Source organism: Aptenodytes patagonicus, chromosome 13, assembly GCF_965638725.1.
Source record: "Aptenodytes patagonicus chromosome 13, bAptPat1.pri.cur, whole genome shotgun sequence".
Classification (NCBI taxonomy): domain Eukaryota; kingdom Metazoa; phylum Chordata; class Aves; order Sphenisciformes; family Spheniscidae; genus Aptenodytes; species Aptenodytes patagonicus.
The window spans coordinates 5158233-5185017 of record NC_134961.1 but is presented as its reverse complement, the minus strand read 5'-3'; the positions used below and the strand labels follow the sequence as shown (position 1 = coordinate 5185017).

Genomic DNA, 26785 nt, shown 5'->3' with positions numbered 1-26785 from the left:
GTGCGGGGCCGAGCGGCAAGCGAGGAGGGATGCTCTGGCTCCCGCCACCCGCCGTGCGCAGCGGGGCGCACCGGCAGGGCGGGGACCGTGCCCCGCGCCCCCCGGTGCGACACCCGCCCGGCGGGGGACAGCGTCACAGCGCGGAGCCGCCGCCCGCCCTGCCCTGCCCTGCCCCCGGGGCGGCACCGGCCCAAAGGGCGCTCCGCGGTGCCCCGGCGGGCCCGGCCGTGCCCGGCGTGTGCCCGGTGTGTGCCCGGCGCGTGCCCGCCCCCGCCCCGCGGTGCTCGGCGCTGCACGGCCGCGCTCGGCGCCGCGCCCTCTGGCGGCGCTGCTGGGAACGGTCTCCGCCCCCCCCCGTGCCTCGTGGTCTCGCCTCACACCCCCCCCCCCGCCCTCCTGCACGTAGTATCGCCCGCCGCCGCGCTCTTGCGCATGCGCCCTCGGAAGGACCACCCCCCCCCAGCGGCCGCGCGCTGAGGCGGGGCGCCGCGCGCACGCGCAGTGAGCGGCCCCGAGGGCGTGGCGCATGCGCAGAGCCAGCCGTCTCCCCCCCCCCACCTTGCGCCGGCCGCGGCTGCCGGTACCGGGGGCGGGCTGCGGGCTCCCCCGCGGCGCGAGCGCACGGGGGCGCGGGCCCAGGCGTGAGCCGAGCGTGGGCGGGGCGCGGCGGCGTTGCGCGGGCCGGAGCCGGGGCCGGGGCCGGGGCCGGGTCGCGGCGGGGCCTGAGCGGGCCCCGGCGGCGGGACCATGAACGCCGCGCAGGGCACGGTGGGCAGCGACCCCGTCATCCTGGCCACGGCTGGCTACGACCACACGGTGCGGTTCTGGCAGGCGCACAGCGGCATCTGCACCCGCACCGTCCAGCACCAGGACTCCGTATCCTTCGCCGCCGCCCCGGGCCGGGGCCTGGCGGGCCCCTCTCCCCCCCCCCCCCCCCCGCCGCCCCCCCCCGGGCACCGTTAGCTCGGTGTCGCGCCCCGTGTTTGGGAGCGCTCGGTCCCCCGTGTCGGGTCCCAGCTGCTGCTTCTTACCGACCTTAACGGGCGCCGGCAGCAGGTGAACGCCCTGGAGATCACGCCGGACCGCAGCATGATCGCCGCCGCAGGTGAGCCCGCCCGGACCCCCGCCGCCGCCCCGGGCACGGGCGACGCCGGGCACGGGCGGGGGGACGTCGGTCATCCCCTGCCCGGTCCTTGCTGCAGGCTACCAGCACATCCGCATGTACGACCTCAACTCCAACAACCCCAACCCCGTCATTAACTACGACGGCGTGAGCAAGAACATCACCTCCGTGGGCTTCCACGAGGACGGGCGGTGGATGTACACGGGCGGGGAGGACTGCATGGCCAGGATCTGGGACCTGAGGTGGGCAGAGGCGGCGGGCTCCCCCCCCCCCAACCCCGGCAGCACCCCAGAGGCGGTGGAGCTGATCGCACGCTTTTAGTCACGCTCCTTCCTCGCTGTTCTGTTGCAGGTCTCGTAACCTCCAGTGTCAGCGGATTTTCCAGGTGAACGCTCCTATTAACTGCGTCTGCCTGCACCCCAACCAGGTGAGCACCAGCTCCTCCGCGATCCCCCAGCTCATCATGCTTTGCTGTGGCTCCTCCGGGTAAACCAGGGGGCTGCAGAGTTTTATGCTGGCAGACGCAGCAAAAAATCCGGAGGGCGGCCCTCCTGGTGGCACAGGCCCACGAGCTCTCGGTGGCATTGCTGGACAAGCAGCAGCCGGCTTCCCGCAGCCAGGCCGTCCGTCCGCCTGCTCCCTCGCCGAGCTGCTGCCGCCGGGAGCTTTGGGTCGGTGTGGGAACACAGCCCACGCGGCACGGGAGCCAGCAACGGCAGACGTGCAGTCCCTCCGTCTGCCCCGGGAAAGCCAACGCTGCTTTGTGCGGTGGAGCAAAACTCCCCGAGCAGCGGCGCTGGGAGCGAGCGGGTACCGCAGGCTCACGTTGTGCCTGCAGCAGGTGTCCATGCCGCGGCCCGGGGGCTTTGTCCGCTGAGCTCGTTTGCCAGCCGGTGCGTTTGTGCTAATTACCTGCTGGCTGTTGCAAAGAGACAGCGTAGTGGCTGCGCTGGGTCTCTCGTCCCGTAGGAGGGGACGCTCCTTTGGGGCCACCTCTGTCCCAAGAACATAGCCAAGGGGATGTGATGGGAGTGGAACTGGTGGCGCGGGGCGGGCTGGGGAGCTTGAGGGTGGCACCGCTGCCAAGAAAAAGCGTCTCGGGGCCCGTGGCCCCGACGACTTTCGGGACTTTGGTCAGATTTGCTCAAGATTCACCAGCCGGTCCAGAAGCCGTTGATAAATGGCGGGATGGCTGGGGCTCGGGAAACGAGGCTAAAAGGGAGCGCGGTGCATTAGAGGGGACGGCGGTGAAAATCAATACGTATCATTGCAGTGTTAATAACCGGTCTGGTCCATTTTGTATTCACAGCGCTGCAGGGTTTGTTTGCAGTTGGGGCAGTGCAAACCTTTTTAAAAAGCTGAGTAATAGAAATGTTTCTTTGCATTTGATTTTGCAAAGGTTTAATTTTGCAAGTCCTGAATTTCGGACCAGATTTGAGATCAATTATTTGGACCAGACTTTACCCAAATGCTGCCGCTGCTCCTATAGTGCCAGTGCTGTGAGAATGTATTACATTAAAACAGATATTATTGTTGTACGTAGATCTTACTTGTGAAATGATCACTAACCAAGATGCTGCTGAGTTGCAGGAGAAGTGTTGGTTTGTGAGCAGAACGCAGTTAATTAGTCCAAAGGTGGCAGTATTTATTCAGATAGCTTCATGGCTCCGCAATCCCCTGCTGCAGCGATGCTGATCCAGTTATCCAAGAGAGATTTCTCACAGCCTGGGTAAAGCCATGACGGCTTTAGCAATCGCGCTTACACCTGCTAAGAGGGGGCTAAGGACTGAGGCGACCAGAAGACGGTTCTGCACTGTGCAGTCAGCTAAATATATCGAGCGATGGCCGTCTTCCTCAGAAACAAGCCGTTGCTCACAGGTACAGGATTAGCTGTGCCCGATGACCTGATCTCCTCTAGGGATTCTGCTAAAATTATGGGCAGCGCAAGACTGTCGATAAAAGCCCTGGTTTTAGTGGAGCGCCGCCAGCATTGTCTTCTGGTCTGCGCACGGGATCGGAGCCAGAACTCGTGCCCTTCAGCTGGCTCTTGTCCTTCCCCTGAGAAGGAGAGAGAGAGAGAGAGAAAAACCCATTTCGGCTTGTGTTTTTGAGGTATCTGTACGCTCTTGAGCGCTTCAGTTGTTCGCTGGCCAACTTGCATCTTAATGCCCTCTTCTCAGACGTGCTGAAAATCAAACAACATCCACAGAAGCCAAATGGAGCTGTAGCTGCGCAACGGTTCTGGAAATCAGGCAGCCGCTGTCTGCTCTGGGGTTTATAAAATTAGCGAACACTTCTGTAAAGGTAAACAGCCTTTTTGCAGAGTGTCGTGTGAGATTAGCACTCTGCCTGCTCTCAGCGCACAGGGGCGATCAGCAGGCTGCTGGAGCTCTGAAACAGCCCTGTGCTGGGGAATAACTGGGCAGAACAGGACGCTGGTGCTTAAAACCAGAGCAAGGCTCCACGTGGTGCTCCACGGGCACCATCTGGGCGTTGGCTCGGGGCTGCTGCTTGCGGGGTTCTCCCTCAGAGAGACGAGGCTGCTGTTTTCTTGCAGGCAGAGCTAATTGTGGGGGATCAGAGCGGTGCCATTCACATCTGGGACCTGAAGACAGACCACAACGAGCAGCTGATTCCAGAGCCCGAAGTTTCCGTGAATTCGGTTCACATTGACCCCGATGCCAGTTACATGGCGGCTGTCAACAGCTCGGTGAGCTCCAACCGCCTCGAACGTGGGATGGGCTGTGCCTCCCGTGGGCAGGGGCAGCCGCTCTGCACCTACCGGCTTTGCCTGCGGCTTTGCTGTGCCGCGGTGGGGTGTGGAAACTCCGGGCTGCTCTTGGGTGGGTGACCACCAGCCCGGCCACAGATCCCCCTGTCTTGCCGCAGGGAAATTGCTACGTGTGGAACCTAACGGGCGGCATTGGAGAGGAGGTGACCCAGCTGATCCCCAAGACCAAGATCCCAGCGCACAACCGCTACGCCCTCCAGTGCAAGTTCAGCCCCGACTCCACGTGAGTGCGTGCCAGCCCCTCGCCTACCTGCGACGGGAACAGACGGTCCCTTCCAGGCAGGCAGAGACCAGCTGTGCCTCCAGCTGTTGGCTGATGCTGGCTCCGCATCGCCCTGCAGGTCCCCCAGGGAGGAGCGGGACAGGAGGCACGGGGGACACGGGGACTGGGTCGCTGGCAGTGGCATCCCAGCCTCGTGCTCCGTGATCTCAGAAAGCTTTGCAGCCACGAGCTGTTCTTACAGCTGGGATCGAATTGCTGATCTCTGGGAGCAAAGCGGTGAACCTGATGTACTCCTTCACCGAGTCTGTTCGGCTTGAATCTCATAAGGCAGATGATATAGGCGTAAAGAAATCTGGTTACAATGAACGCAGGTCTCCAGATTGTTACCGTTCCAGGCCCACGTTAACGAGAGGCCCTTCGGCGTACAGAGTGACTCGTAAGGTTACCCTCGCGCGTCTCTTCCTTGCAGGCTCTTGGCTACATGCTCTGCAGATCAGACGTGTAAGATCTGGAGGACTTCAAACTTCTCTCTGATGACAGAGCTGAGCATCAAGAGCAATAACCCAGGGGAAACGTCTCGGGGCTGGATGTGGGACTGCGCGTTCTCCGGGGACTCCCAGTACATCGTCACAGGTGAGGCACTGCCGCGCTCCTGCCCTCGGCCCACCGCTTGATTTGGGCTACGCCAGGCCCCCAGCAGCAGGGCCCTGCACCGGCACAGGACTTGGCAGTTTCTCTAACTGGGACGTTGCCAAACCCTCCTGCACCAGTATGCGAGGAGAGGGCACCCAGCCCCACGCCCACAACGCAGCCTGCTAATTCCTTTAAGCATTTTGCCTGTGCTGCAACGGGGCGTCTGTTTAAACTGGAGAGGTGATCTTCACGTGTGCAGTTTATTTCACCTGCTAGCAATGCTGCTTGCAGTACGCAGCAGGATAGTCCTTTCAAAACATACGTGTTGTAATTTCCACAGTAAGTTCCCTCCGAAATAATTAAAACCTCACGTAATACAGAAATGCACTAAGCTGCTTGCTCTGCACGGCTCCCTTAGCTGTCAACAGCCCTAATAAAGGTGTTGAATGAAGCAAGAGGAAAGTCTTTCTTATAATAATTGAAAAAAAAAAAGTTTAAAGGGTAATGCAATATATCCCACTCCTCTTTTCACTTTCTGTTCCAGCCTCCTCTGATAACCTGGCCAGACTTTGGTGTGTGGAGACAGGAGAGATCAAGAGGGAATACAGCGGCCACCAGAAAGCAGTCGTCTGCCTTGCTTTCAACGACAGCGTGTTGGGATAATGGTCACGTGTGGGAAGGAAAGGACCTCTGCTTGTTTTCCTTCCTCTTACAGTGGCAAGCACCCTCTCTGGAGCCCGAGACATGCACTTGTAACCGTCCCCTGCACTGATGGGGAGGGCTCGGTCTCTGGCAGAAGCAGCTGCGTTTGCCTGGAGTGAGACCAGGCTTCAGCTCCAAGCAGATCATTACCGAAACGTGTGCGGCCTCTAAGGGAGGCCGCTTGGACGAAAGGGAATGGGCGAGGGAGACACGATCCCACTGAGGGGAGCTGGGTACGGTTCAGCTGGAGGAATCCCTGTGGCATCAGCTGCTGACAGCTTTGTGATGTTCTTGTACCCCACAGTGGAAGAAAAAAAAAAATCAGCTTTTCTAAATGATGGAAGAGGCTGAGCAAAGAGCGGAAAGGCAGCTGCTTCCTTGTTTTGCAATCCCTTTATTCAAAGTGTATTTCACAGACTTACTTGGAGAGCTGCGCTCTTATAAAGCCAACCACCCCCAACAAATTTAATAACCTTGTGTTGAGCAGGGCATGTAGCTGTAAAACACTAGCTACTCCACGTGATTCCTCTAGGCCTGGATCTCCTAATACCTACGTACACGATGCAGCCCTGGAGCACAGCTGCAAATAAAGTGTCTGCACTGACAGTGCTGAGCGGAGTCCTGGTATTTTTCTACTCTCTCCTGAACTGCAGCATGAAATCAGCAGGAAGCTTTTGGGGGATGTTGTAGATGTTACCTTCCTTGTCGAAATCAGAGGCTTTTCAGGAATCCAGTTCAAGTATGTAGAGCAGCGAGAGGGCGGCCACAGGACTTACTCAGGGAGGTAATAGAAGCAGATAGACACACAAATGTTGCTTGGAAAACAGATGTCAATGCACAGGTAGATCAGCCGCTGCTTCCCTGGACCTGCCAAATGAGCAAGGGCAGAACCAGGGTGAGAGGAATGCTGCAGTCCTGCAGATACCAGTCCCTGGGGAGCCAAACAAGTGGAAAGCCTCCGGGAATGACCTTTCTCATTAAAGCTGGAGTAAGACAGAACAGAATGAGAGCTCAGCAGGCTGCTTCTGGTGAAGATGAAGGTGACAGGTATTAAACCAACAGCGTCCCAGGGGACTGCTCTGTGCTGTGGTTGTGCCGTGCAAGCGGGCTGTGCTGCCCGGGGAAGGGGGCTCGGAGCCTCTCCCAGCCAGCACCACGGTTCGCTGCAGGTTGTGGGTACGAGCCAGCGCTTGGCGATCGCTGAATAATAGTTTGATTTTGAACTAGAGGTCACCTGTCCCTGTCCCGGGCCTTGGCAGCCTGTCCTGGATCGTGCATCAGCTTTTGCGCAGCAGAGCCTGCTCCTCTTAGATGTACTAGAAACAATCGTGCTTCCCTCTTCTGCAAAGGGACACGTACAACTTACCCTCCCCTCTCCTGACCCAGAAGATGGATGTCTGCTCGCACAGGGTCCGGACAGCCTCCCCCAGGTTTTCGGGGTCCACCTGTTCCCCCGCCAGAATGCCCAGGAACTCCCGGTAGTACTTGGTCTGGTTATTCTGACGTAGCATCTGATCGGCCTGAAAGAAATGTCACTGTTAATTCCTCCCAAGGCACTTTGCTCCTCCCAGCACTGCCCTCCAGCCCCGCAGACCTGCTCTCGCTTTCAAGGCACCCAAAGAGCAGTCTCTACCCCAGCAGCGAGGGCAGGTTTCTCCCGACAGCTGCCCCGTCCCACCAGGCTGCCGGGACGCTCGCCCTGGCCGGAGCAGCCTCCCAGGAGAAGCCTGGCTGCCGGGGGCGAGGCTGGAGCGGGGACAGCCCGCGGCCCCTCGCTAACCCCGCAGCTTGGGAAGCAGGGGACGCGGTTCCTCCCGGGCCCCTCGCTGGGCTGCTTTGTCCCCAGGCCCGGAGCTAAAACACCCCGTGCCACAACCACCACGGCCCGCCGGCAGAGGAGCATCGGTCTGACCCACACCTGCCCGCCCAGTGCCGCCGCCGCCACCCCCCCGGGTTCGGCTGCATCACAGCCACGGTCACCCACGGCAGCCCTGTCCCCCCCCCCTTTGCGCACAGCGGCGGAGCCCCCAGCACCGGGCGTGATGCAAATCAGCGTCCCTCAGCCCCGTGGTGGCTGGGACGGGACAAGGCTGAGCTGGGGCTCCTCAATGCTGGTTCCCGTTCGACGGCCGCGTTCGTCCTGTTCGACGAGCGGCTGGCGGCCCCCGCACCACCAACTCTTTTTTACTTCTGTTAAGGAGCCTCAGAGCCTGGCAGATGCTTTCTTCTCCTTGCCTCTCCTTTGGTAGCCTGCTCTCATGGGTGCTGTGTTCCTACACTCCTCTGGGTTAAACGCTGCCCATCGCTTCCCGGCTGGGTGGGAGCGGCAGGCAAGGGACGAGGAGCCCCCAGGAGCCCCCGAGGAAACGGAGAGCAGATGGCAGGGGCACAAAAAATGGGGCCTTCTGTCTTCTTGAAACAGAATCTGCCCCCCCCGCCCACGCATCCATTAACATTTTGTTCAGAGGGTCTGTATACGTGATTTACTCCAACCTTCTTCCCTGCGAATTGCTAACAAACCCCCTTTGTTTTTTGTTCCCCAGATTTTTGAGCAGGTAACAGAATCCAGTGGGAGCGGGTCCTGCGAGAGCCCTGCTATTCACCTCTGTGGGACATATCCCCCTTCCCCGGCCTGCAGCTCTCCTGTTTCTCACAGAAGATAGGGTATCGATAAAACCGGGAGCTGTTGCTCTGAGCTCGCACGCTGAGCCCAGCGCTGCAAGGCAGAGCTCTGCTCCTATGCAAGACACCAACCCAGCCCCCCCCCCCCGAGCAGTGAATCGCACAGAACAGGGGGCTGTGGCTGCTACCCCCGGCTGGGAGAGCCCGTGCCCTCATTTAGCCACGCTTGGGATGCTGGTGTTAAAGAGTCACCACTGCGAACGCAAATCCACGCAGGAAAGTGCCTTCAGCGAGCCAGGACTCTGTGCAAAGCCCAATTCATCACCCCCGTCCGCTCAGCCGCCCCAGGGAGCGGCCGCAGCAGCTGCTCACCCTCTGCTCAGACGCGTTGAGAGATGTCTGTAGGGTCTGGAGGTCCCAGGCGTCCATCCTCCTCAGGTAGCACGCTCGCTGCTCCACAGGTTTGTAGCACACGTAGCCCTGCGAGACGGATTGTGCCCTGTGAGAGCAGGCAGCGGCACGCACCCGCAGCTCTCTCAAGAGCCCAAAAAATGGACATTCCTCCTTCTGTCCTGCGTTACCTTTCCTAACCAAAGGTGCGGAGAAAGGCACCAAACAGTAGCTGGTTGAAGTTTTCCCCGGCCTACGCCTCCTGCCCCCACCCCAGCAGCTCTTCTCTCAGCAGCCTGGGTTCCTCTGCTCGCTTCCAGGCTAGCGAAGCAGGTAATTATCCCAACACACTTACGTTCCTGCTGTCATACAGCACCACGGCGGTGTGGTTACTCTGCGAGGTTATGTAGTAGGTCACGGTGCTCCTGGACTTGTCCACCAAGGCTGTCTGATTCCTCAGTGGGTCTTGCTGGCCCTGGAGCGTTAGCCGGACGAGCTGAGAGCCAGCCTGGGCACAAAGAGAGGGAGGGCAGCACCAACCATCTCCCCGCCGACATCCCCCCTCGGACCCTTCGCTGGTCCCTGCTGCTTGTCTGAATTATTTAGCGACAGCAGCAAGCTCTGACCCACGGGAGGGGAGCAGATCTGGGAAGCAGACCGCTCTCCATCACGCAGGGCTGGGGGAGAGGTGCCGGTGCCCCTCACACCGAAGGCACCCACCCTGCCGGGCAACAGGGTGCTGGAGGAAAGGGCCAGGGGGACTCGCCAGCCTCTGCCATGGCTGCGCACGGGGGGAGGCTGGGATCTGCCTCCCCAGCCAGCACGGCTCGCTGGCAGCAAACGCGCCCCCCCACCTCGCCTGAGAGGCCACAGCCGCACGTTGGAACGCGCCTGCTGAGCAAAATACCAGCTTGCGGCTATATTTACAAACGATGCATTGAAGTTCCTCTAATTTAAGCAACGGTTTCTGGCAGGCGCGTTGCAGGGGTGAGACAGCCGCTGCTCAGCTCGCTGCCTGCAGCGCTGCCGGCGCCTTCCCGCCCTCCTGCCCGCAGGCTGCCCGCGTCTTCCAGTGCCGGGAACCGGCCAAAGCCAGCCCTGATCTCAGCCCGTTCCTCCCTCCCGGCAAGCGCCTCCGACACAGATCAGGGCTGCGGGCAGGAGGAGGTTCCCTGCCTGGATCGGGATCCCTTACCTGGGCAGAGCTGGGGGAGAAGCTGAGAACCCCCACGACGCTGATGCCAACAGCTGCAAAAAACAAGGCAACGGACAAGATGATCCAGAACGTCCTGGATGGAGCCGCGAAGCGCGCTGCGGCCCTCCTGTCCTGCGGGCCAAGGCAAAAGAAAGAATGGGAGTTAAAAATCAACCCCGCTGCTGGTTGTTCTTCTTCACCGTGAAAATGCACTTCCCGCTCACGACACAAATCACTCTGCAAACTGCTGGGGTTTGAATGCAGAACTGCCAGAACATCACCGCAGCCCCGGAATAACGTCACTTTTGTCCCCCAGTGCTGGAGTTTCAGATCCGACACCCCGGTAGCCAGCACTCCCACAGCCGAGCACTTCCCTCCTGCGGCCGGGGAAGCGTGCAAACGCTGCAGACCCGCCGAGGAAGGGCCGGAGCAGGAACCTTTCCACAAACAGGGGCTGCTGCTGCACTTCAGCAGCAAATTAAATTATTTTGGTTTGTAGCAGAAATCCCCAGGAGAACCTTCAGCATTTGAAACAGGCCCCGTGCGGAGTGATCCCGCTTCCTTGCCCCTTTGGTTGTATTTTATTCTCTTGAGAAGTTGTTCTTCACGCAGACCAAGCTGTTACTTGAAGCAGAAGAGCTTGGCAGTCACGTGGCATTTCTAGTGGCTCGATTAAAATCCACTTTAATTCTTATATTGAAACAATTAAATTTAACTTAATGGCACATAAAATCATTTTTACAAAGCAGAAAGAATGTGTTTTCAATAATAGAGTTTCAACCACACTTAAAAAAATAATCTGTTTCTCAATCTTCCGAAGCACATAGAGAAATTCAATAAATGCCCATGGTTGGATTTGCTACAGCCGCACGAGGAACGGGCTCCGCCAGCCTCCGGGTCAGTTACTGATCGTTTTCGGTAACATGTAACTTCCAGGTATATTCCACTAGAAGAGCAGCGAGTCTTAACAAAGTTAAAACTGCGCAAAGCTGAAAGCTCCTCAATTCAAACGCGACGGAGCCCGAGCCCCGCAGTAACGGGCAGGTTTTCAATAGCTAACGAAATTCCCCCGGGTGGGAAAGGCGCAAATGGAGAAATCCAGCGACTCCTGTCCCGCGGCCGGCCGCAGCTCACACGTGCTCATGCACCCCGAGCGGCTCTGCAGCGTGCGAGCCGGGGTTCTTTGGCATCTCTAACGCGACCGCCCTGCCCTGCCTTGTTACACAATGGGTTTATGCCGTGTAAGTCCGGGCACTTACAGGAGAATCCAGCGGATGGAGTCGGCTGCCTTACAAGGAGCCGAACCGGGGGGTGCTGAGGTTGGGGATGAACAAAACCTTACCGGGATCCACAGGAGCGGCGGGAGCTCAGCCCCTTCAAAAGGGGAATTCAAGCAAGCACAGAGCGGGGACTCCGTCTGTGATAACTGGGGGACCAGGGATACTCACTGCAGAGGCAGCGCTGCCGGTGCCGTTCCCACCCTCCATCCTCCACTTCAGATGGGGACCTCGCTCCCGCGGCTCTGCCTCCTGACGACACGCAGACTGTGCATGATCCCCAACCCCAGGCGCGCCTGGGAAACCTAAGTGCGCGTCCGCGAAACGTAAATACGCGTCCCTTGCAGCCAAAGGGCTTCCCAGCCAGGAGATCCTCAGCTCAAGCCGACGGGGAGGGCGAAACCTTAGAGCTGCCACCTGGGGAGAGGAGAAGGGAAGGGGGGGGGGGGGGGGTGTAAAAGCCAGGGCTGCCGAGCGATGCTGTCGGTGCATAAAACTGCTCTTCCTGCTCACCTTGCGAGCCGGCCGGAGGGGGGCAGGTGGACGACAATCGGGGGCTTTGTGTCGGCCCTCCCTGCTGGCAGGCCCTAATAGCGGGACCGGGTAAGTCTCGTTAAGAGACACAATGAATAGAGAAAAGTGGCAGCCTGCCCTTGTCATCAGTTATTTCTACATTTCAGCATGAGCTTCGTGCTGCCAGAGCTCCGTGGGCCGAAGCCGACTGTTTATCCTGCAGACTGCTGCCCGGCAAGCCTCGGCTGCACTGACGCGCTCGTGTTCCACCTGCGGACCTCACTTCGTTCAGACCCCGGGGGGAAAGGAGCTCTGCTACAAAGTCATGGCCACAACCTGAGCTGCACTCCCGCTAACACCCGCGTCCTGTGGTGAGAAACACCCGGCGGGGAACAGCGTCCCCGGGTCACCAGACCGTGGTTTTCCCGAGCAGTCCAGGAGCCCCCATGGGAGCCGTGTGTTTCCGAGACCTGCCAGCCCGACGTAACCAACTGAACGGAGGCAAGGAAAAGCTCGGGAGGATTCCTTCACGTGGAATCTGTCAAGGGAAGATACAGCTTTTAGACATTTTCCCATCAAGCGTGGCCCAGGACTGATCAAACCCAGCCAAGAGCGCGGCTCATCCTGGCGTTTCTCGTCATCAAAGCGCTAGCAACCCCCCTCCCACTCAGCCTCTTTCCTTCTGTAGGTCAAAAACGAGCTATTTCAGCAGCAGGTCACCATTCTAGGACGCTGCTTCTGTGGGATGTGAACTCAAAACGCCGGGGGTACACGCACAATCACACCTGAACGCTGCGGCCAGCGAGAGTCAACCACCCACCACGGCCACTCCTTTAAAACAGCAAAACTGAGGATGCAAGACTGCCGCGTCCCGTCCTGCGGCTCCGACGAAAACAGGAACGGTGCTGGAACAGTCGAACCACCCGTTCTGCTTCTGCCAACCGGGGCGTGACAGAGATGAGGCACGCTCCCCGCAGCGCAGCCTGCCAGCCGGCCGCCGCCGCAGCGGAGCTTAGCACAAGAAATTTGAAAAACCAGCTGCAACACGCAGACAGGCTGTTCTCCCCACGGAGACTGCAACAGCCGCACAGCAGACTCTTTCTTTCTTTAAGAAATTTACGCCCTGCCTAATCTAAGGCGCAGGAACGAAGCAAAAACCCTCTGTAAAACGTTGTTTGTGAAAGGATTACTGCATTCTGCTCTGCGCTTGTTCCCTTACTCAAAGCAGCAAATCCCAGCCCACGCCAAGAGCCCCGCGCGGCTCTGGGCGCCTGAACCAAAGGAATACACTCCAGGGTTTGGGTTGCTTTCCCCGATACCGCATGTAAGGAGTAAATAATAATAATAAAGTAATAAAACAAATAAAATAATTAAAAAAATAATAATAAGTGATAAGCACAAACTGCGTCCCTAACGCCCAGAATTTCCACGCAGTACAGCTGCGCCAAAGCTCACAGAGACGCGACTACAAAACACGACAACGCCAGGGGAAAGCAGGTTTGTAAGTTTAATGTGAATTCAAGTAGAGGCTTAGAAACCGTTTGGAAGTTGATACAGAGTTTTGAAGCACGATTGACACCTTCACCAGCACATTTCAGCATACGTGAATCGAGGTAATGGTTCCCTTGTACAGCGAACAGTGCTCGGCAGGGACAGTGCGCTGCTTGAACGAGGCTGAACGCCTCTCCCGGCATTTACGACTTTACTTGACGTATTCTGAAATTATAAGCACCAGATACAGGAACTGAACCACAGAACACGCCGTTTTCCGACCCCACCTGCAGTAAACCCGTAATGTCCATTTCCACGTTACCCAAAGCCAAAGTTCTACCTGTAAGTATTTCTCTGCGACTTTACGCAGTCACAGCCCTCTAGCTGGAGACGGGAACAGGGAAGAGATTATCCGAGTTACAGATGAACACCCTGCTACAAGAGCAGCTAATTTTCTGGTAACACCGAAAGACGACACGAACCGCAGGGTTATTGCTGTACAAACAAGGTGACAAGTCTACTCGTTTCGAGTGTGCGAGCGGAAGGAAACGGCATCGACGCACCGCTAGAGCTGTTCAGCCGAACAGTGGGAGATGAAGGAAGGCCAGCGTTTAAATTTAACTGCCGACAGTGGCATCTACGGAATAAAAGCATGTTATTTGCATATATAATTTTTCCACTTAATTCTGTAATGTGAAAGCTTTCAACTGTGGCCTTCGATTCAGCCAGCATAAAAATCTACCCCCGTGAGCCGTGCTTCACCCAAACGCACCTAAAGATCAGAATGAAATCATCACCTGAGCAAGCAAGCACTCCTCTTCAGACAAGCAACTGGTGCCAGGCCCCCACGCCGAGACACACGCGGAAGGTATTAACCTCCGCGGTTTAAAGGAAGCACGTGCCCTCGTCGGGCACAGCCAGTACTCTCCCAGGCTTGTTTCGGTGGAAAGCTGTACTGTGCACTACGTCCACCCCCCGTGGACTGAGGGCTAATTCAGACTCTGCAGCTAAAGCCAAGGCAAGCGGCTATTGTGATGCTGAGGGAGGTACAAGAACTAACTCGGTACTAATCCCGCTATTTCTGGGAAGCGGCAGCAGCGAAGGACAGTCCTACGCGGCGACAGACTTTCTGCATTACCGAATGCAAAACCGTAGGAGAATTAAACCTCCTGTGACCGGTGAAGTACATTCCTCTTATCCTCCCTTCTGGGAAACGAGATATATTATCATATACTATACTTAAATTTATATTTTAAATATATTCTGATATATATTTAGGGTCGGGGTAGTTCTTGTAGGTACACGTACTTCACGCGTACGTCCAACGCTTGGACAAATGCAGTACGCAGAAGACACCGCCTGTGTTCTGCGAGGGGAGTCACCCTGACCTGCATCGCGCGTGCAATTTGCAGCGGTCAAACGAAGGAGACGGATTTCGGTTTCTGTGACCCGACGTCGCGCTTGCAGCGGGCTGCACTGCCAAAGAGGACCCCGTCCGGGGGGGTGGGGGAATAAATCAATCTAAGGCCAGCTGCTAATTCTGCCAGCCACCGCAAGCGTTTCCAAACACAGCCGCTAAGTTATTACACGCTCCACGAGACGTTTCCCTGAATAAACCAGACTGAGCCACGGCCCGTCCGGGCGAGGACGCGCTGCAAGTTGTTGGGTTCTTTTCCTCAGATCAACCAGCTCTACTTTCCTCAACTCAGTCTAGAGGACAACGTGACATCGAGTATCACAAACATTTGGATAGCTGCGTCGCTTATAACTTTTAAAAAAAAAAAAAAAACAAACAAAAAAGCCCCAAGCCCACAAGACTTGGGTGACACCGTAATGCCCTCTTTGTTTCAAAGTGCATTTAAAGACCGAGATGTAAACAAAACCATACCGCGAGGACAGAACGGTTAAAAAGCTAAGGGTTGCTAACTCCGGGTGGCATCCTAGCGCGTGTGTCACTGTCACGAGGTGATTAACAGGGGCCTGCCTTGGGGTACCGCTGGGAGGCTGCAAGCGTTTTGCTATGTTAATCCCCCAGTGCTGGGAGAAGGTCGGCTATGCTGTCGACGTAGTAATCGGGAACCAGGCTCTGCCTGGCGGGACAGCCGCTCTCCTGGTGGCCCTTCACTTCGTCCAGCGTGGTCACCCCGGTAAGCGTCAGCAGGGTGGTGAGGCCGCAGCTATTGCCCATGAGGATGTCTGTGTCCAGCCGATCTCCCACCATGATGGTACGAGCGGGATCGATGTCGAACTCGCTCGCCACGCAATCAAACATGTACCGGTTGGGCTTTCCTACGATGAACGCCTCGCGCTGGGCCGCCGTCTCCACTGCCTTTACCAGGCAGCCGGTCCCTAGGGAGAGAAGGGACAACGGTGGTTAGAGACCGCGGAAGACTCTCGGCGTCCCCACGGGCTGGCACGAAACCCCACGGCGTTTACGGACGGGACAGGCAGAGGAACAGCTTAGCCCCAAGGCAGGCGGCGCACAAAACCCGCCCGGAGGCTGGAATACCGTCCCGCGCCGAGATCCACCCAGACGGAACCGCTGTTCCCCGAGCGAAGGATCAAGGGGGATTCTCCCTCTTTCGGGGGGGAGGGTGGTGCAGCGAGGAGGCGGCGAAGCCCGGGCTCCGGGGCGCTCGGGCGGCCACACCGAGGCGGCAAGGAGACGCCGGGCGGAGCCCGGACGCCCCCAGAGCCCGGGGACTCGCCACCGGCAGCTCCGAACGGGCCGGGGGCCACCTCCCCGCAACCCTCCCGGCGCCCCCCCCCCCCCCCCGGCCCCGCGCACCGGGGATGGCGGTGCCGCCCTCGAGCGGGAGGCGGTGGTCGCGGTTGGTGCCGACGAGGAGGCAGCCGGGGCCGCCGCGCAGGAGGTAGCGCAGGGCCTGGCACAGCTTGGCGTAGCTGAAGTGCTCGTCGAAACCGACGAGGACGGCGCGCACGGCGGGGTCGAGCGGCGCCTGGGCCCAGTCGGCGGGCGCGGGGCCGGGCAGGGCGGCGGGGCCGGGCCCCAGGTGCGGGACGCCGACGGCCTCCAGCTCGGCGGCGAGCGCGGGGCTGCCCAGCACGTAGGCGGCGGCGCCGGGCGGCAGGGCCTGGCGGAGGTAGCGGGCGGCGCAGTAGGCCGAGCCGAAGACGTGGCGGGGCTCGGCGGGCGGGAAGCCCAGCCGCCGCAGCTTCTCGGTGTAGGCCGCGCGCGTCCGGCTGCTGTTGTTGGTCACGTAGCAGAGGCGCTTGCCCGCCGCCGCCAGCCGGCCCAGCGCCGCCGCCGCGCCGCCCACCGCCGCCTCGCCCCGCCACAGCACGCCGTCGCAGTCGAAGAGCAGCGTGTCGGCGGCGCCCAGCACGGCGCGGGCCGCCTCGGCCTCCAGCCGCCGGCACCGCCGCGGCCCGCCGCCCGCCGCGGCCGCCATCGCCGCCGACCCCGCCGCGCCTCGGCCGGGCGCCCGCCCCCCCCCCCCCGACCGCCCTCATTGGCCGCGCCGCGCCCGGCCCGCGCCACCATTGGGCGGCGGCGGCCCCGCCCACCCCGCCGGGAGCCGGCGCCCGGCGCCCTCTCCCGACCTTCCGCACGGCGCCGCCGTCCGCGGCCGTCTCGCTCCGCTCTCATTGGCCGCCCGCCTCGCCGGCCCGCCCCCCGCGCGCTGCCATTGGCCAGGAGCGCGCGGTCACCCCCGGCGCTCCGCGACCCATTGGGCCATCCGGCCGCCCCGGGGGCTCGTTAGGTAACCCGTCAGGCTCCGGTCCGTCTGGGCGCGGGGGTCAGGGGTCACCGGGGGGGCGCGGGGGCCAGACATCAGCGCCGCCCGACGGCGCCCGGGCCGCGCGCGGCCCCGGAACCCCCGCGCGGCGGCCGCGTTCCCCGCCGAGCCTCCGCGGCGGCCCGTCCCGCGGCACGCGGCCCGTTGTTATGACGACACGGCCGTAAAGCCGCCATCTTGGCGGTGCGGCTCGTTGCGACATGGAGGCCGCGGTGGCAACGAGCGCGGGGCCGGCGGGGCTTACGGCAGCCGCGGCCGAGGAGCGGGAGGGGGCGGCGGCCGCGGGCTCCGGCCCCGCCGCGCCGCCCGCCGGCCCCGCCGCCTTCCTCAGCCTCCCGGCGCCCTTCAGCGAGGAAGGTACCGGGCGCGGGGCGGGCGGTGCCGCCGCGACAGGGCCCCGGCCGGAGCCGAGGGGGAAGCGGGGCCCGGGGGGGGGGGGCGGCGGCGGCGGCGGCGCCCGCGGAGGTCCCCGAGGAGGGGGGCCCGGGGCGGCGGAACCGGCCTCCGCGGCGCTGGGCGCGGGGTGAGGGGGGGGGTCCCGGCTGTGCCGGTGCGGTCGGCGGGGGGGGCGGCCGGCGCCGGGGTCTCCGTGCCCCTCAGCGCCTCGTCCCTCCTCCGGGCTGCGAGAGCGGCCCCCCGGAGCCCGGCCGGGGGGGGGGGGGGGGGGGGGGGGGGGGGGATCGCCCCGCCGCGCCCCAGAAACCGCCTCCCTGCAGGAGCGAAAATACCCTTCGGCAACACCTCCCCCCGGCTGCCTTCTCCCCTGGCTCTCCGGAGCTCGCCGGGACAAGCAGGACAAAAGTTCTCGGCGTAAAGGCCGCTGGTGGAGGGGCGCCGTGTTCTCCTAAAGCCATGACCGAATTTTCAATCGTAGACGAAGATGACGTGCACAAGTGCGGTCGCTGCCAGTCGGAGTTCACCTCCTTGGAAGAATTTGTGCAACACAAACTGCAGAAGGTCTGCCAGCGAGCGCCAGAAGCTCTCGCTGCTGCGCCGGCAGGTCTCCTCAACCAAGAAGCGCAAAAGGTGACAGCAGGCTTCTCCTCAAGCCGTGGCTGAAAATAATTAGGACGCAACGGTCTGTTGGGTTGGAGGGGAGAGAGCAGAACACAATGTTTTTTAAAGGCAATAAAACCTCTCTGCTAAAACGTTATCTGTTACAGCAGGTCGTTCCTTCTGTCGAGGAGTCGATAACTGTTGCTCATATAGTTGTTGAAGCATCTTCAATAGCAGAGGAAATCAGCAACGCATCTGCCATAGTAGGTGAGCTTCGCGACGCTTGCCTTTATGCCCCTGCTGGGTCAGGAACAGTTTCCTCGTCCGGTGTCCTCTTCCCCTTGATTTGTGTTGTAGTCGGGTACGTGCCACCTCTGGGCTACCGAGCGCTGGGGCTGGGGACGGAGCGTTGCCTCGGGGGTGTGAGAGAGGCATCCCTAGGCCAGCTCGGCAATTCTCTCCGCGTTAATGCAAATTGGATTGAAAACTCCGTTCCAGAAACGTCCGTTTTAATATTTATGCCGCGATAACGAGAACTTTGCAAAGACCCGTGTTCCAGGTTTAAAGTAACCATTTCTCCTTCCTACTGCGTGAAATGCTGAACCAGTGAATTGCTCTAGTCGTGTAAAGCTCTCTTCTGTAAAGAACCTAGCTGTCTTCGTATCCTCTTCCCAGGCAGCGGGCACATCAAAGAAGTCATTGTTGCAGGAGACCACGTTTTTGAAAACCCAAATGGTCACGTTGATGGGGAAGTCCCTGAAGATCAAGGCAACCCTGATGATCAGGAGCAGGATATTTCCACAGAACTGATAAAGGTCAAGCTGCTGGTTAACAAAGAAGGGCGATATGTATGCGAATTATGCCAGAAGACATTTAAAACAGTAAGTATCGCTTCTACTGTGTTCGGGTTAGCGAGTTACTCAGGCTAGCTGTTAACCGAGGCATCTCAAGACTCGGTAACAGCGCGCTTCCCTACTGCACGCTACACTTCCAAAAGGAAAGTTCTGCTTTCGGAAGGAGCGTTGTTGTTCTTCACGGCTGAAATGTAAAACCCTTAACCGTTCGAACATCTTTGAAAACGAAATTCTTTCCGTAGGCCAGCATCCTCAAAGCTCACATGATCACTCACAGCAGCAGAAAGGACTACGAATGTAAACTCTGTGGAACTTCCTTTAGGACAAAAGGCTCTCTGATCCGACACCACCGGCGTCACACTGGTAAGACGGCTCTCCGAAATAAGAGTTCCTCATTGCTGGAGCGTGCTGCGTGCGGTTATCCCGCTTACCTTCCAGCGGCGTTTATTGCTGCTTTCCATCCTCCGCTGAGCTGAGGCCGCGGAGCTCCCTGACGTTTGGGGTGCTGGGAGGCAACGCGAGGTTCTGGGATAAGCACAGTCTGCTCGCCGTAGGAGGCTGAAAGCGTTCTCCTTGCAGTCTGTCGCACAGAGCTAATACTGGCCGTGGTTAGTTTAATACGGTTGTTTCGATTCTCATCACTTCCAGATGAAAGACCTTACAAATGCAAGAAATGTGGGAAAAGCTTCCGGGAATCGGGAGCTTTGACTCGGCACCTGAAATCTCTGACACCTTGCACCGAAAAAATTCGCTTCAACATGAACAAAGAAATAGTAGTCAATAAAGATGATTTGCCAACAGGTCAGTGATGCTGCCGGTACCTGCCTTGCGTCTGATAAAACCGAGCATGCTCCCGGCACTTGAACTACAAGTTCTTTCTCATTTATCAAAAAAAAAATACAGCCGTGGTATTCAGTTTGTATCTTTTACACAGGAAAAAGTAATTTACAGAGCTAAGCTATTAACCTGAAGTGCGCGTAGCCAGGCGTTGACCGTGAAGAATGTTTGAGGAGCTGCTACAAAGACGGCTTTAACAGGCGCCTCGTATTCTAAGACACGTTTTGTGTAGGGCACAGCAAATTGACGAGGGGTGGCAGTACACCGAGTGACTCCTTGTGCTGCTTTTCTTGAAGGATCCTGTAGTTCCAACACAGACACCGTTTCATCAATAGCGAGTGAATCCATCGAGACCTCACCCGTGATTCATCTCGTGACAGATGCAAAAGGCAACGTTCTTCACGAAGTCCACGTCCAAATGCAGGAACTTCCTGTTGTAGATGCGAAATCCCTGGACCAAGATGTGAGTGTCGTTTCTCTTAAATACCCTTCGTGTGTCCTATGCAAAGAAGTATTTTGAACTATTTCACCTCAGAAACAAAATTTTCTTAGGTGCTGAGAATAAATCTGTGTGGCGGAAGTAAATGGTTAATTAGCTGCTTTTTCGTCTGAGAACACAGAGGGCACGCTCTGCTCTGACCTTGTCTGGCCATCTGCTGCTGCTGAGCTTAGCAGCACGTGTATAGCATACAGGGGGATGGGCAGGGTTCGCCACCACGTACTGGATGATGCAGACGGTGAGAGGGCGTTTTTGTTGACCGTTCCCTGCTACGAGACTCTGCGGTAGGAGCAAAGGCTTATCGTCCCTTGGAACGTATGTTTTCAGAGTACAGATTCACCCCATCTTCCTCCCCAGTCCAAGATCATAGAATCATAGACTAGTTTGGGTTGGAAGGGACCTCTAAAGGTCATCAGCCGCCCTGCCGTGGGCAGGGACATCTTCAACTGAATCAGGATGGTTCCCTTCTTGATCTTTCAACCCTGTGTCACAGCATTAGACACCCTACAAAGAACAACTGGCGTAGCAATGTTGCTTTAAAAAAAGGGGCTAACTGTGTTATTTGCTGTACCAATTACTGACTGTTTATTCCTTCAGGAATCGCATCCTGAGGAGCTGCCGTGTGAGGGGGAAGTGAACAGCGAGAATCTGCTGAGGCAGGCCATGAGGAATTCGGGTATCGTGATAGAGAGAGTCGCTATGGAGGAAGTGCAAAAGCCAGACGAGCCTGCTGTAGCTGCTAGAGAAGAACTAGAAAACGAAGTGGTGGAAGCAGAAGAGGAGCCGTGTGGGGAACAGTGTGTTGAAGTAGAACAAGCGGAGTCTGTATGTTTGTATTCCATAAATAGATTTAATTTTTTAATCTTCCTTGCCCGCACTTGGTTGTGGACAGCACTGTTCGCCTCACCGCCCCGCACGTTATCCTCGGCGCATCTCCCTGTGCCTGGGTCTTTGTGTCCATTTTTATAGTTAAGTTTTTCACGTATGCTTGAAGTGTAGCGTTACTACGCGCGCGCGCTCGCTCTCTCCTGTTAACAATATAGATCTCTTTCTTGTCAGAGCTGGAGTATTTAACTGGGAATTTGGTTAGCAATACTTACTGTACACGCTACTACAAAAAATATTTATGTCGTGCCATTTTCTTTCCAATAGACAGATGCAGAAAGAACAAACGGGTACAAAAGTTACGTTTGCCCTCACTGTAACGAAGCCTTCAGTGAAGCTGCTTCCCTTGAAACACACATCAAAGGTCATTTAGGTAAAGTTCTACTGCTTATGCTGTTGTCCAAAACGCGCTGTGTCTTGCTATGATCTTAAGCATAGTACAGCTTGCTTTGTTTCAAATTCCTTGCCTTTACAGGGCCGTTAGCCACGCAAAAATCAATTGATGCTTAACACACAAATATGAAAAGGTTGACTTTGGTTGAGCTCTAGAATACAGGGTAAAAGAAACATTAAAAAAAGAAAAAAAAAGTTTCCCTGTTTCAGGGCCTGCACCGCATCCCTGAAAGTAGAGTTTTGTGACGAGGCCAATAAAAAGGTTAGCGAGGCAGAACAGGTTGATGGGCTGGAACTGCTGCTTGAAAGGCACCAAAGGCGGTAAGAGCAACATCTGAGCAGAATTCACTTATGAATGAGACAAAGCCCGTACACGCAGTTGAAAATATAATTTCCCTCCCTGTCTGGGTTAATTTTTTTGGTAAGAATTTTGTTACGGCATGTCCTAGATGCTGCTGCTGGTTGTCCTGTATCAGCCATGCGTTCTCTCTCTCTCTCTCTCTCTCTCTCTCTCTAGATTACAAGCCTTTTAAGTGTGAGGAGTGTGGCAAAGAGTTCACGAAGGGCTATCTGCTAAAAAAGCATCAAGAAGTGCACGTGAATGAACGGCGTTTCCGCTGTGGAGAGTGTGGGAAGCTCTACAAGACCATTGCACATGTGAAGGGGCATCGAAGAGTGCATTCTGATGAGCGGCCGTATTCCTGTCCGAAGTGTGGCAAGCGGTACAAGACAAAGGTGTGCCTCCCTCGCAACAGGCTTGCCTTCAGATTTCCCTTTCCAGAGCCAGGGTTTGGGAGAAGTTAGCAGGCTTTGCTCCTGAAAGAACAAACGCCAGCTCACCTGCCTCTTGTAAGAGCAGAAGCTCCAGGAGCTTTTGTTTTAGTGGGGAAAAGGGGGACAGTCTTAATAAAACCTTCACGTTTGTGAAGAAACTGTCCCTTGGTGTGTGGAAAAAATTACGTAATAATAATAAACCCAAGTATTTATTGCGTCTTACATGAGAAGAAGTCCTCAAAGATGCTGACTTTTACCCTGGAGGCTAAAATACTGCTTGCTTGAGTTTGTCCTTCCCTTTAGCTGCCCTTCTCTTGCTTCTCTCTTTGTACAGAATGCCCAGCAAGTTCATTTCCGTACACATTTAGAGGATAAGCCTTACGTCTGTCAGTACTGCAGTCGGGGCTTTCGGGAGAAGGGCTCTCTGGTCCGCCACATCCGCCATCACACGGGGGAAAAGCCTTTTAAGTGTTACAAGTGTGGGCGAGGGTTTGCAGAGCACGGCACTCTCAACAGGCACTTAAAAACCAAAGGTGAGGTGGCAGAGCTTGTCCGCGTCGGGGGGTGTGTGCGTGTGTTGTGCTGGGATTGGGTTTGGACAAGCTGCTTTTTGGCTGAATGGCAATGATTTTTCGGAGTGGATCTAATGACCTTCGTCCAAGGCCACTTGTTTATCTGCATCTCGGTTGCATCAGAAGGAGATGCATTGTGGGTTTTTTCATCTACATTAATGAGTATTTCTACTGTGATCTTTCTGACCAAGAATGATGCTGAACAGCCAGCCATAAAACAGTTCTAATATAAAATCTAGATCACCTAAATAAAGAGAAAGATAACCAAACCAGAATTTGCATTAAGAATCTAACTGCAGGGGTGCTGTGGGCTCTCTCCTCCAAACTCTGGCTTAAGTGGTCTCTCCAGTGTTGCCACTGCCCTAAGTGGGGAAGACAGACCCTAAACCGTACAAGAGTCTACCCCGAATTGTGAAGTGGTTCTGGCCCAAGGCTGTACACAAAGAGGGAGAAAACAAACGTTTTCGCAAAGCAATGCCAGAGAGCTTGACTTCTGTGTTGGGGAAGAGGTGAGAGGACTGTAAAACTTACTATGTGGCACATATTGTTATGGTTAAACTTGCCAACTGGGGTTTTTTTGGCATTAAATTCATACTAATTTGGGGGTTTTATGAAATCCTGTGAAAACACGAAGTGTGGATGTTCTGTGAGGAAAATGTTTTAAGTAAAGTTCTCACAGATAATCTTGTTTGAGCGGCTTAGTTGCGCTGGACCTGCTGCTCCTTTAGCTCCTAAGCACGGATTTTCAGACTTCTTCAGGTAGTGATGATGATGTATCGAGATTGTAAAGGACGATACAAGTTTACTGAAGGAAAAAAAAAAGCTTCCTAAGTAGATACTGAAATGTAACGCATAAGCAGAAAAGATACACGACTTAAAATATACCAAAAGTCTTAACTGTATGTTCTTCACATACGGCTTTTGAAATCCTGTACGGTTTTATGCATCTGAATTTAGTTGTGTATTTTTTTAAATGACACTGGACAGTTGCTCTCCTCGAGGCTCAGTGCTGTTGGCTGGTGTCACGTAGACCTCTTCTGGGCCATCATTTGGCCTGTCTTGGTGGGATGAGAGCCTGTCGTCCGACTGCTGGTTGCTTGTCGGTGGCATCCCGTTAAAGGGGTCTTGTTTGTGCCACACAGTATTTTCCAGGTACTCCTGTATTTGAGATGCTTATGAAAAATAATGTTTTTCTGGCGCTTTTGGAATACCATGCAGGTGGCTGCCTCCTTGCTTTGAAAGAGGTGGAAGAAGTGATGGTGTCCGAGGAAAGTCAGTCAGCTGACAACTTAGCTGCAACAGTCATTTCTGAAGATCCTCACACTGTTTTGGTAGAGTTTTCTTCAGTGGTGGCGGACACTCAGGAATACATTATCGAGGTAAGAAGTGGGGCAAACAGCCTTCTCATCCTGAACTTAGCATGGTATTTTGTCAATAAAAACTGCAGTTGTGCATGTTCCTCATTTAGGCTTTTGGGAGAAGGTAAAACGGGATGTAGCCAATGCCACCCCTGCCTGCATGACCCTAGGAATACGTAGGATTAATCTTGTTCAGAAGGAGAGCACCTGGAACCTACTTCACCACCCTTCTTGAAGTCCTGCATGTAACGTAGGCAGGAAAATGAGAACGCAGGGAAGACTGACAGTAGTTCATCAGAAGGCTGAGACCGAGAACTTCTGACCATACCAGATTTTATGTCCTCGCAAACTTGCTTCAGCTTTCCCTCAACTTTTACCTCCTCTTTTCTCCCATTTCTATTTAGCTTATTTTGTCTGAAATAATCTCTGTTGTTTTTAACTGGCTGTGGCTGCCAAAAGCAATGAATTACGCATTTCGCTTTCTCCCCCTTCGTGACAAAGAGCCAGTACTCATCCGTGCAGAATAACACAGTTCATTTATTGAGTCCCTTTAGTGCTGCCATAGTTTTTCTCCAGTAGGAGAGAAATCTGCCAGTTGGCCGAGTCCTGCTGAGAGAGGACATTCTCTTTCAGTTATTTGTGAGCACTTTGCATTACCTTTAAGTAGCTCTCGATAATGGGATTTGGAGGGAATTTCAAGGAGGAGTGGTCTTTAGAGTAGCTACTGCATCATGGAGAGGAACAAAGACGTGCAAAAGATCTTAGTGTCTTGTATCTTGGTAATAAAAGATTTTTTTGTAACAATCTAAAAAGGGAATCATCATATTTTGTCTTTCAAGACTGCTACTGAAGACATGGAGACCAGCGAAGCTACTGAAATAATAGAGGGAACAAGACATGAGGTAAAGCAGCCACGTAAACTATCATTTTTGGGGACTTGCTGTAGATGAAGTGAATCACTTTTAGCGTCTAAATAAACCCAACTTCAAGTAATTAATTTACCAACCTCTAGTTTTGCAGACCTGTCTGTGTAAAAACATAATACTGGTCATACTGGGTTTGACTGAGCTCTGTTAACCCCAGATCCGCTTAGTGATGGTGGCTAGTGACTTGCGTGGCTTCACACACGAGAACATAGCTGCCGGCTAAGTAGAATGGTACAGTAACACTTCAGCCTGAATGCTAGCAATAATGGTGGCTGCAAAGTCAGAGGCTGGCCGGGCTCTTGACTTGCAGTCAGCCAGTTTAAAAGTCTGGGCATGCATTGTTAAGATTTCTCTGTAAACAGTAGTTTGACTTTCTGTAGGAAGTACCCTGCTGGCGAAACGTCCTCAGCGACGTGAGGTGTGACGTGTTTAGGAGTCCGCTGTTCTCGGGGTGATGAGAACTTGAGTGAGCGGCTGGAGGAAATTGGAATTAAATGCTGCTTGTTGTACTGCCCTGCTGGTCATCAAGCACTGTTTATGGCGGTGATAACTGTCTGTACTTCTAACAGAGTACTATACGCCGAGAAATAACGCGGCCTCTTTTCTCTTAATGTAGGTTGACAGCCACATTATGAAGGTTGTGCAACAAATAGTAAATCAAGCCAACTCTGGTCACCAGATCATTGTACAGAACGTCACCGTGGCAGAAAACTCTGAAGTAACCACAGATGCTGCGGACACCATCACCATCGCGACCCCCGAAAGCCTCACGGAGCAGGTGGCTATGACGCTGGCTTCCGCCATCGGAGAAGGAGCAGTGCTGACCACCGAGGGTAGCATCGAGACAGAAGAAGCAACGGTGACGATGGTGGCATCCGAGGACATTGAAATAATGGAACATGCAGGAGAGTTTGTGATCGCCTCCCAGGAGGGGGAGGTGGAAGTCCAGACTGTCATTGTGTAATGAACAGCATGCAGCTAGTGACAGATGTTAACGTAAAACTTACTGGTTTTCTCCAGTTTTGGGGAATTTGATCAGTCCTAAGTTTGCCAGTGTAATTGTTCAGAGAGCAAGGGAGAGAATGTTTCTATAGGTAAGTGGCTTAACAGGATGGTACAGCCCTGAGATGTTTCCTGTTGAAAATGGAAACAACAGTAGTTAAACCTCTGCCTGGTTATACTGTGGAGGTGACTGACAGGCCACATTTGACAGCCTCGGCATTTTGTACAGCTGCCTCAAAGAAAGGAAGATCCTTTGTGAAGCATTTCCCTCTGACCACAGGGCAGCGGTGTTCTGGTGTTCAGATTTAAAAGGATTCAGAAAGTGAAGCAAGTACGTAGGGTCTCATAAGAGACTACTTAACCATATGCATTTAAAACCAACCAAGAAAACCAAACCTAAGGAGTTCTGGTGTGCGTTCACCACCACTCAAAACCTTTCATGCCTTTAACCTCACTACTTTAGTCCTCCTAAGGCATGGTACTGCAGTATTTTATTTTATATCCTGGAAAGTAGCCTTATGTACTGGTCTATGAAAGAATGCATCATTGTACCCTTGCAATGCCAGACAGGCTACTCTGAGAGCTGGTCTGTTGGTGTGTAAAGCCATATTGTATATGATTTTTTTTTTTTTTTTAGAAACCATATATGGATTTTTAATTGCATATTGTACAGATTCGGCATGTAAATAAATACATTTTTAAAAATAAAGTTATTTAAAGTTCTTACTATATTTTTCCAATTTCTCCTCTATTACCCCTCAAACAGAAGAATTTCTGGAAAGAGAACAGGGCCACTTGACATTGTGCTTAAGAAACCCTCATCGCTGGGCGAGCCAAACACGCTGTTTTTCCCCAAACAAACGCAAGCCTCTAAAAGCAGCCAGTACATCTGCGCTTTGGAGATCTTTCAAGTGATCTCTAGTTAGAGGGATTTCAGGAGGTCACTTGCACAGCTGTAAGTTTACTTT

The 26785-nt window shown here is 55.5% G+C and overlaps 4 protein-coding genes across 5 annotated transcripts; 2 read left to right on the top strand and 2 right to left on the bottom strand.

Annotated features, from left to right (window-relative positions):
* Window positions 1-707: 707 nt before the first annotated feature.
* MLST8 (MTOR associated protein MLST8) lies at window positions 708-6081 on the top strand. The gene is made up of 8 exons (XM_076350925.1): window positions 708-876; window positions 1054-1105; window positions 1203-1365; window positions 1475-1550; window positions 3681-3833; window positions 4013-4137; window positions 4607-4770; window positions 5315-6081. The coding sequence occupies exons 1-8, from the start codon at window positions 748-750 to the stop codon at window positions 5431-5433; spliced, it is 981 nt and encodes a 326-aa protein (XP_076207040.1). The 5' UTR covers window positions 708-747; the 3' UTR covers window positions 5434-6081.
* Window positions 6082-6151: 70 nt separating this feature from the next.
* On the bottom strand, window positions 6152-13163 carry BRICD5 (BRICHOS domain containing 5). Its single transcript, XM_076351271.1, has 6 exons — window positions 13073-13163; window positions 9680-10056; window positions 8840-8992; window positions 8467-8574; window positions 6839-6992; window positions 6152-6339 (listed from the first exon to the last, which is right to left on the bottom strand). Exons 1-6 carry the CDS (start codon window positions 13161-13163, stop codon window positions 6245-6247), a joined length of 978 nt encoding a protein of 325 aa, XP_076207386.1. The 3' UTR covers window positions 6152-6244.
* PGP (phosphoglycolate phosphatase) lies at window positions 12963-16373 on the bottom strand. Its single transcript, XM_076350914.1, has 2 exons — window positions 15749-16373; window positions 12963-15309 (listed from the first exon to the last, which is right to left on the bottom strand). Exons 1-2 carry the CDS (start codon window positions 16371-16373, stop codon window positions 14984-14986), a joined length of 951 nt encoding a protein of 316 aa, XP_076207029.1. The 3' UTR covers window positions 12963-14983.
* Window positions 16374-16921: 548 nt separating this feature from the next.
* On the top strand, window positions 16922-26546 carry E4F1 (E4F transcription factor 1). 2 transcript variants are annotated; one of them, XM_076350757.1, is made up of 14 exons: window positions 16922-17078; window positions 17596-17747; window positions 17888-17984; window positions 18393-18598; window positions 18814-18934; window positions 19220-19372; window positions 19705-19871; window positions 20505-20732; window positions 21060-21165; window positions 21703-21920; window positions 22294-22492; window positions 23750-23910; window positions 24729-24791; window positions 25432-26546. In XM_076350757.1, exons 1-14 carry the CDS (start codon window positions 16922-16924, stop codon window positions 25777-25779), a joined length of 2376 nt encoding a protein of 791 aa, XP_076206872.1. In that variant the 3' UTR covers window positions 25780-26546. The 2 variants fall into 2 exon arrangements, with proteins under 2 accessions (XP_076206872.1, XP_076206873.1); XM_076350758.1 differs by lacking the exon at window positions 16922-17078 and having other exon boundaries at window positions 17436-17747; window positions 17885-17984.
* The last annotated feature ends 239 nt before the right edge of the window (window positions 26547-26785 follow it).

What these genes read in the sequence shown, in the direction of transcription:
- MLST8 (XM_076350925.1), top strand. Translation starts at nt 748, where the DNA reads ATGAACGCCGCGCAGGGCACGGTGGGCAGCGACCCCGTCATCCTGGCC. An exon ending in CAGCATGATCGCCGCCGCAG is followed by an intron (nt 1,106 to 1,202) that starts GTGAGCCCGCCC and finishes TCCTTGCTGCAG; the next exon opens with GCTACCAGCACATCCGCATG. An exon ending in TGGCGGCTGTCAACAGCTCG is followed by an intron (nt 3,834 to 4,012) that starts GTGAGCTCCAAC and finishes GTCTTGCCGCAG; the next exon opens with GGAAATTGCTACGTGTGGAA.
- BRICD5 (XM_076351271.1), bottom strand. Translation starts at nt 13,163, where the DNA reads ATGCCGGGAGAGGCGTTCAGCCTCGTTCAAGCAGCGCACTGTCCCTGC. An exon ending in TCAACGCGTCTGAGCAGAGG is followed by an intron (nt 6,993 to 8,466) that starts GTGAGCAGCTGC and finishes CATTTCTTTCAG; the next exon opens with GCCGATCAGATGCTACGTCA. An exon ending in CTGGGTCAGGAGAGGGGAGG is followed by an intron (nt 6,340 to 6,838) that starts GTAAGTTGTACG and finishes CTCATTTGGCAG; the next exon opens with GTCCAGGGAAGCAGCGGCTG.
- PGP (XM_076350914.1), bottom strand. Translation starts at nt 16,373, where the DNA reads ATGGCGGCCGCGGCGGGCGGCGGGCCGCGGCGGTGCCGGCGGCTGGAG. An exon ending in GGGCGGCACCGCCATCCCCG is followed by an intron (nt 15,310 to 15,748) that starts GTGCGCGGGGCC and finishes TTCTCTCCCTAG; the next exon opens with GGACCGGCTGCCTGGTAAAG.
- E4F1 (XM_076350757.1), top strand. Translation starts at nt 16,922, where the DNA reads ATGGAGGCCGCGGTGGCAACGAGCGCGGGGCCGGCGGGGCTTACGGCA. An exon ending in GGCGCCCTTCAGCGAGGAAG is followed by an intron (nt 17,079 to 17,595) that starts GTACCGGGCGCG and finishes TTTCAATCGTAG; the next exon opens with ACGAAGATGACGTGCACAAG. An exon ending in CAACGCATCTGCCATAGTAG is followed by an intron (nt 17,985 to 18,392) that starts GTGAGCTTCGCG and finishes TCCTCTTCCCAG; the next exon opens with GCAGCGGGCACATCAAAGAA.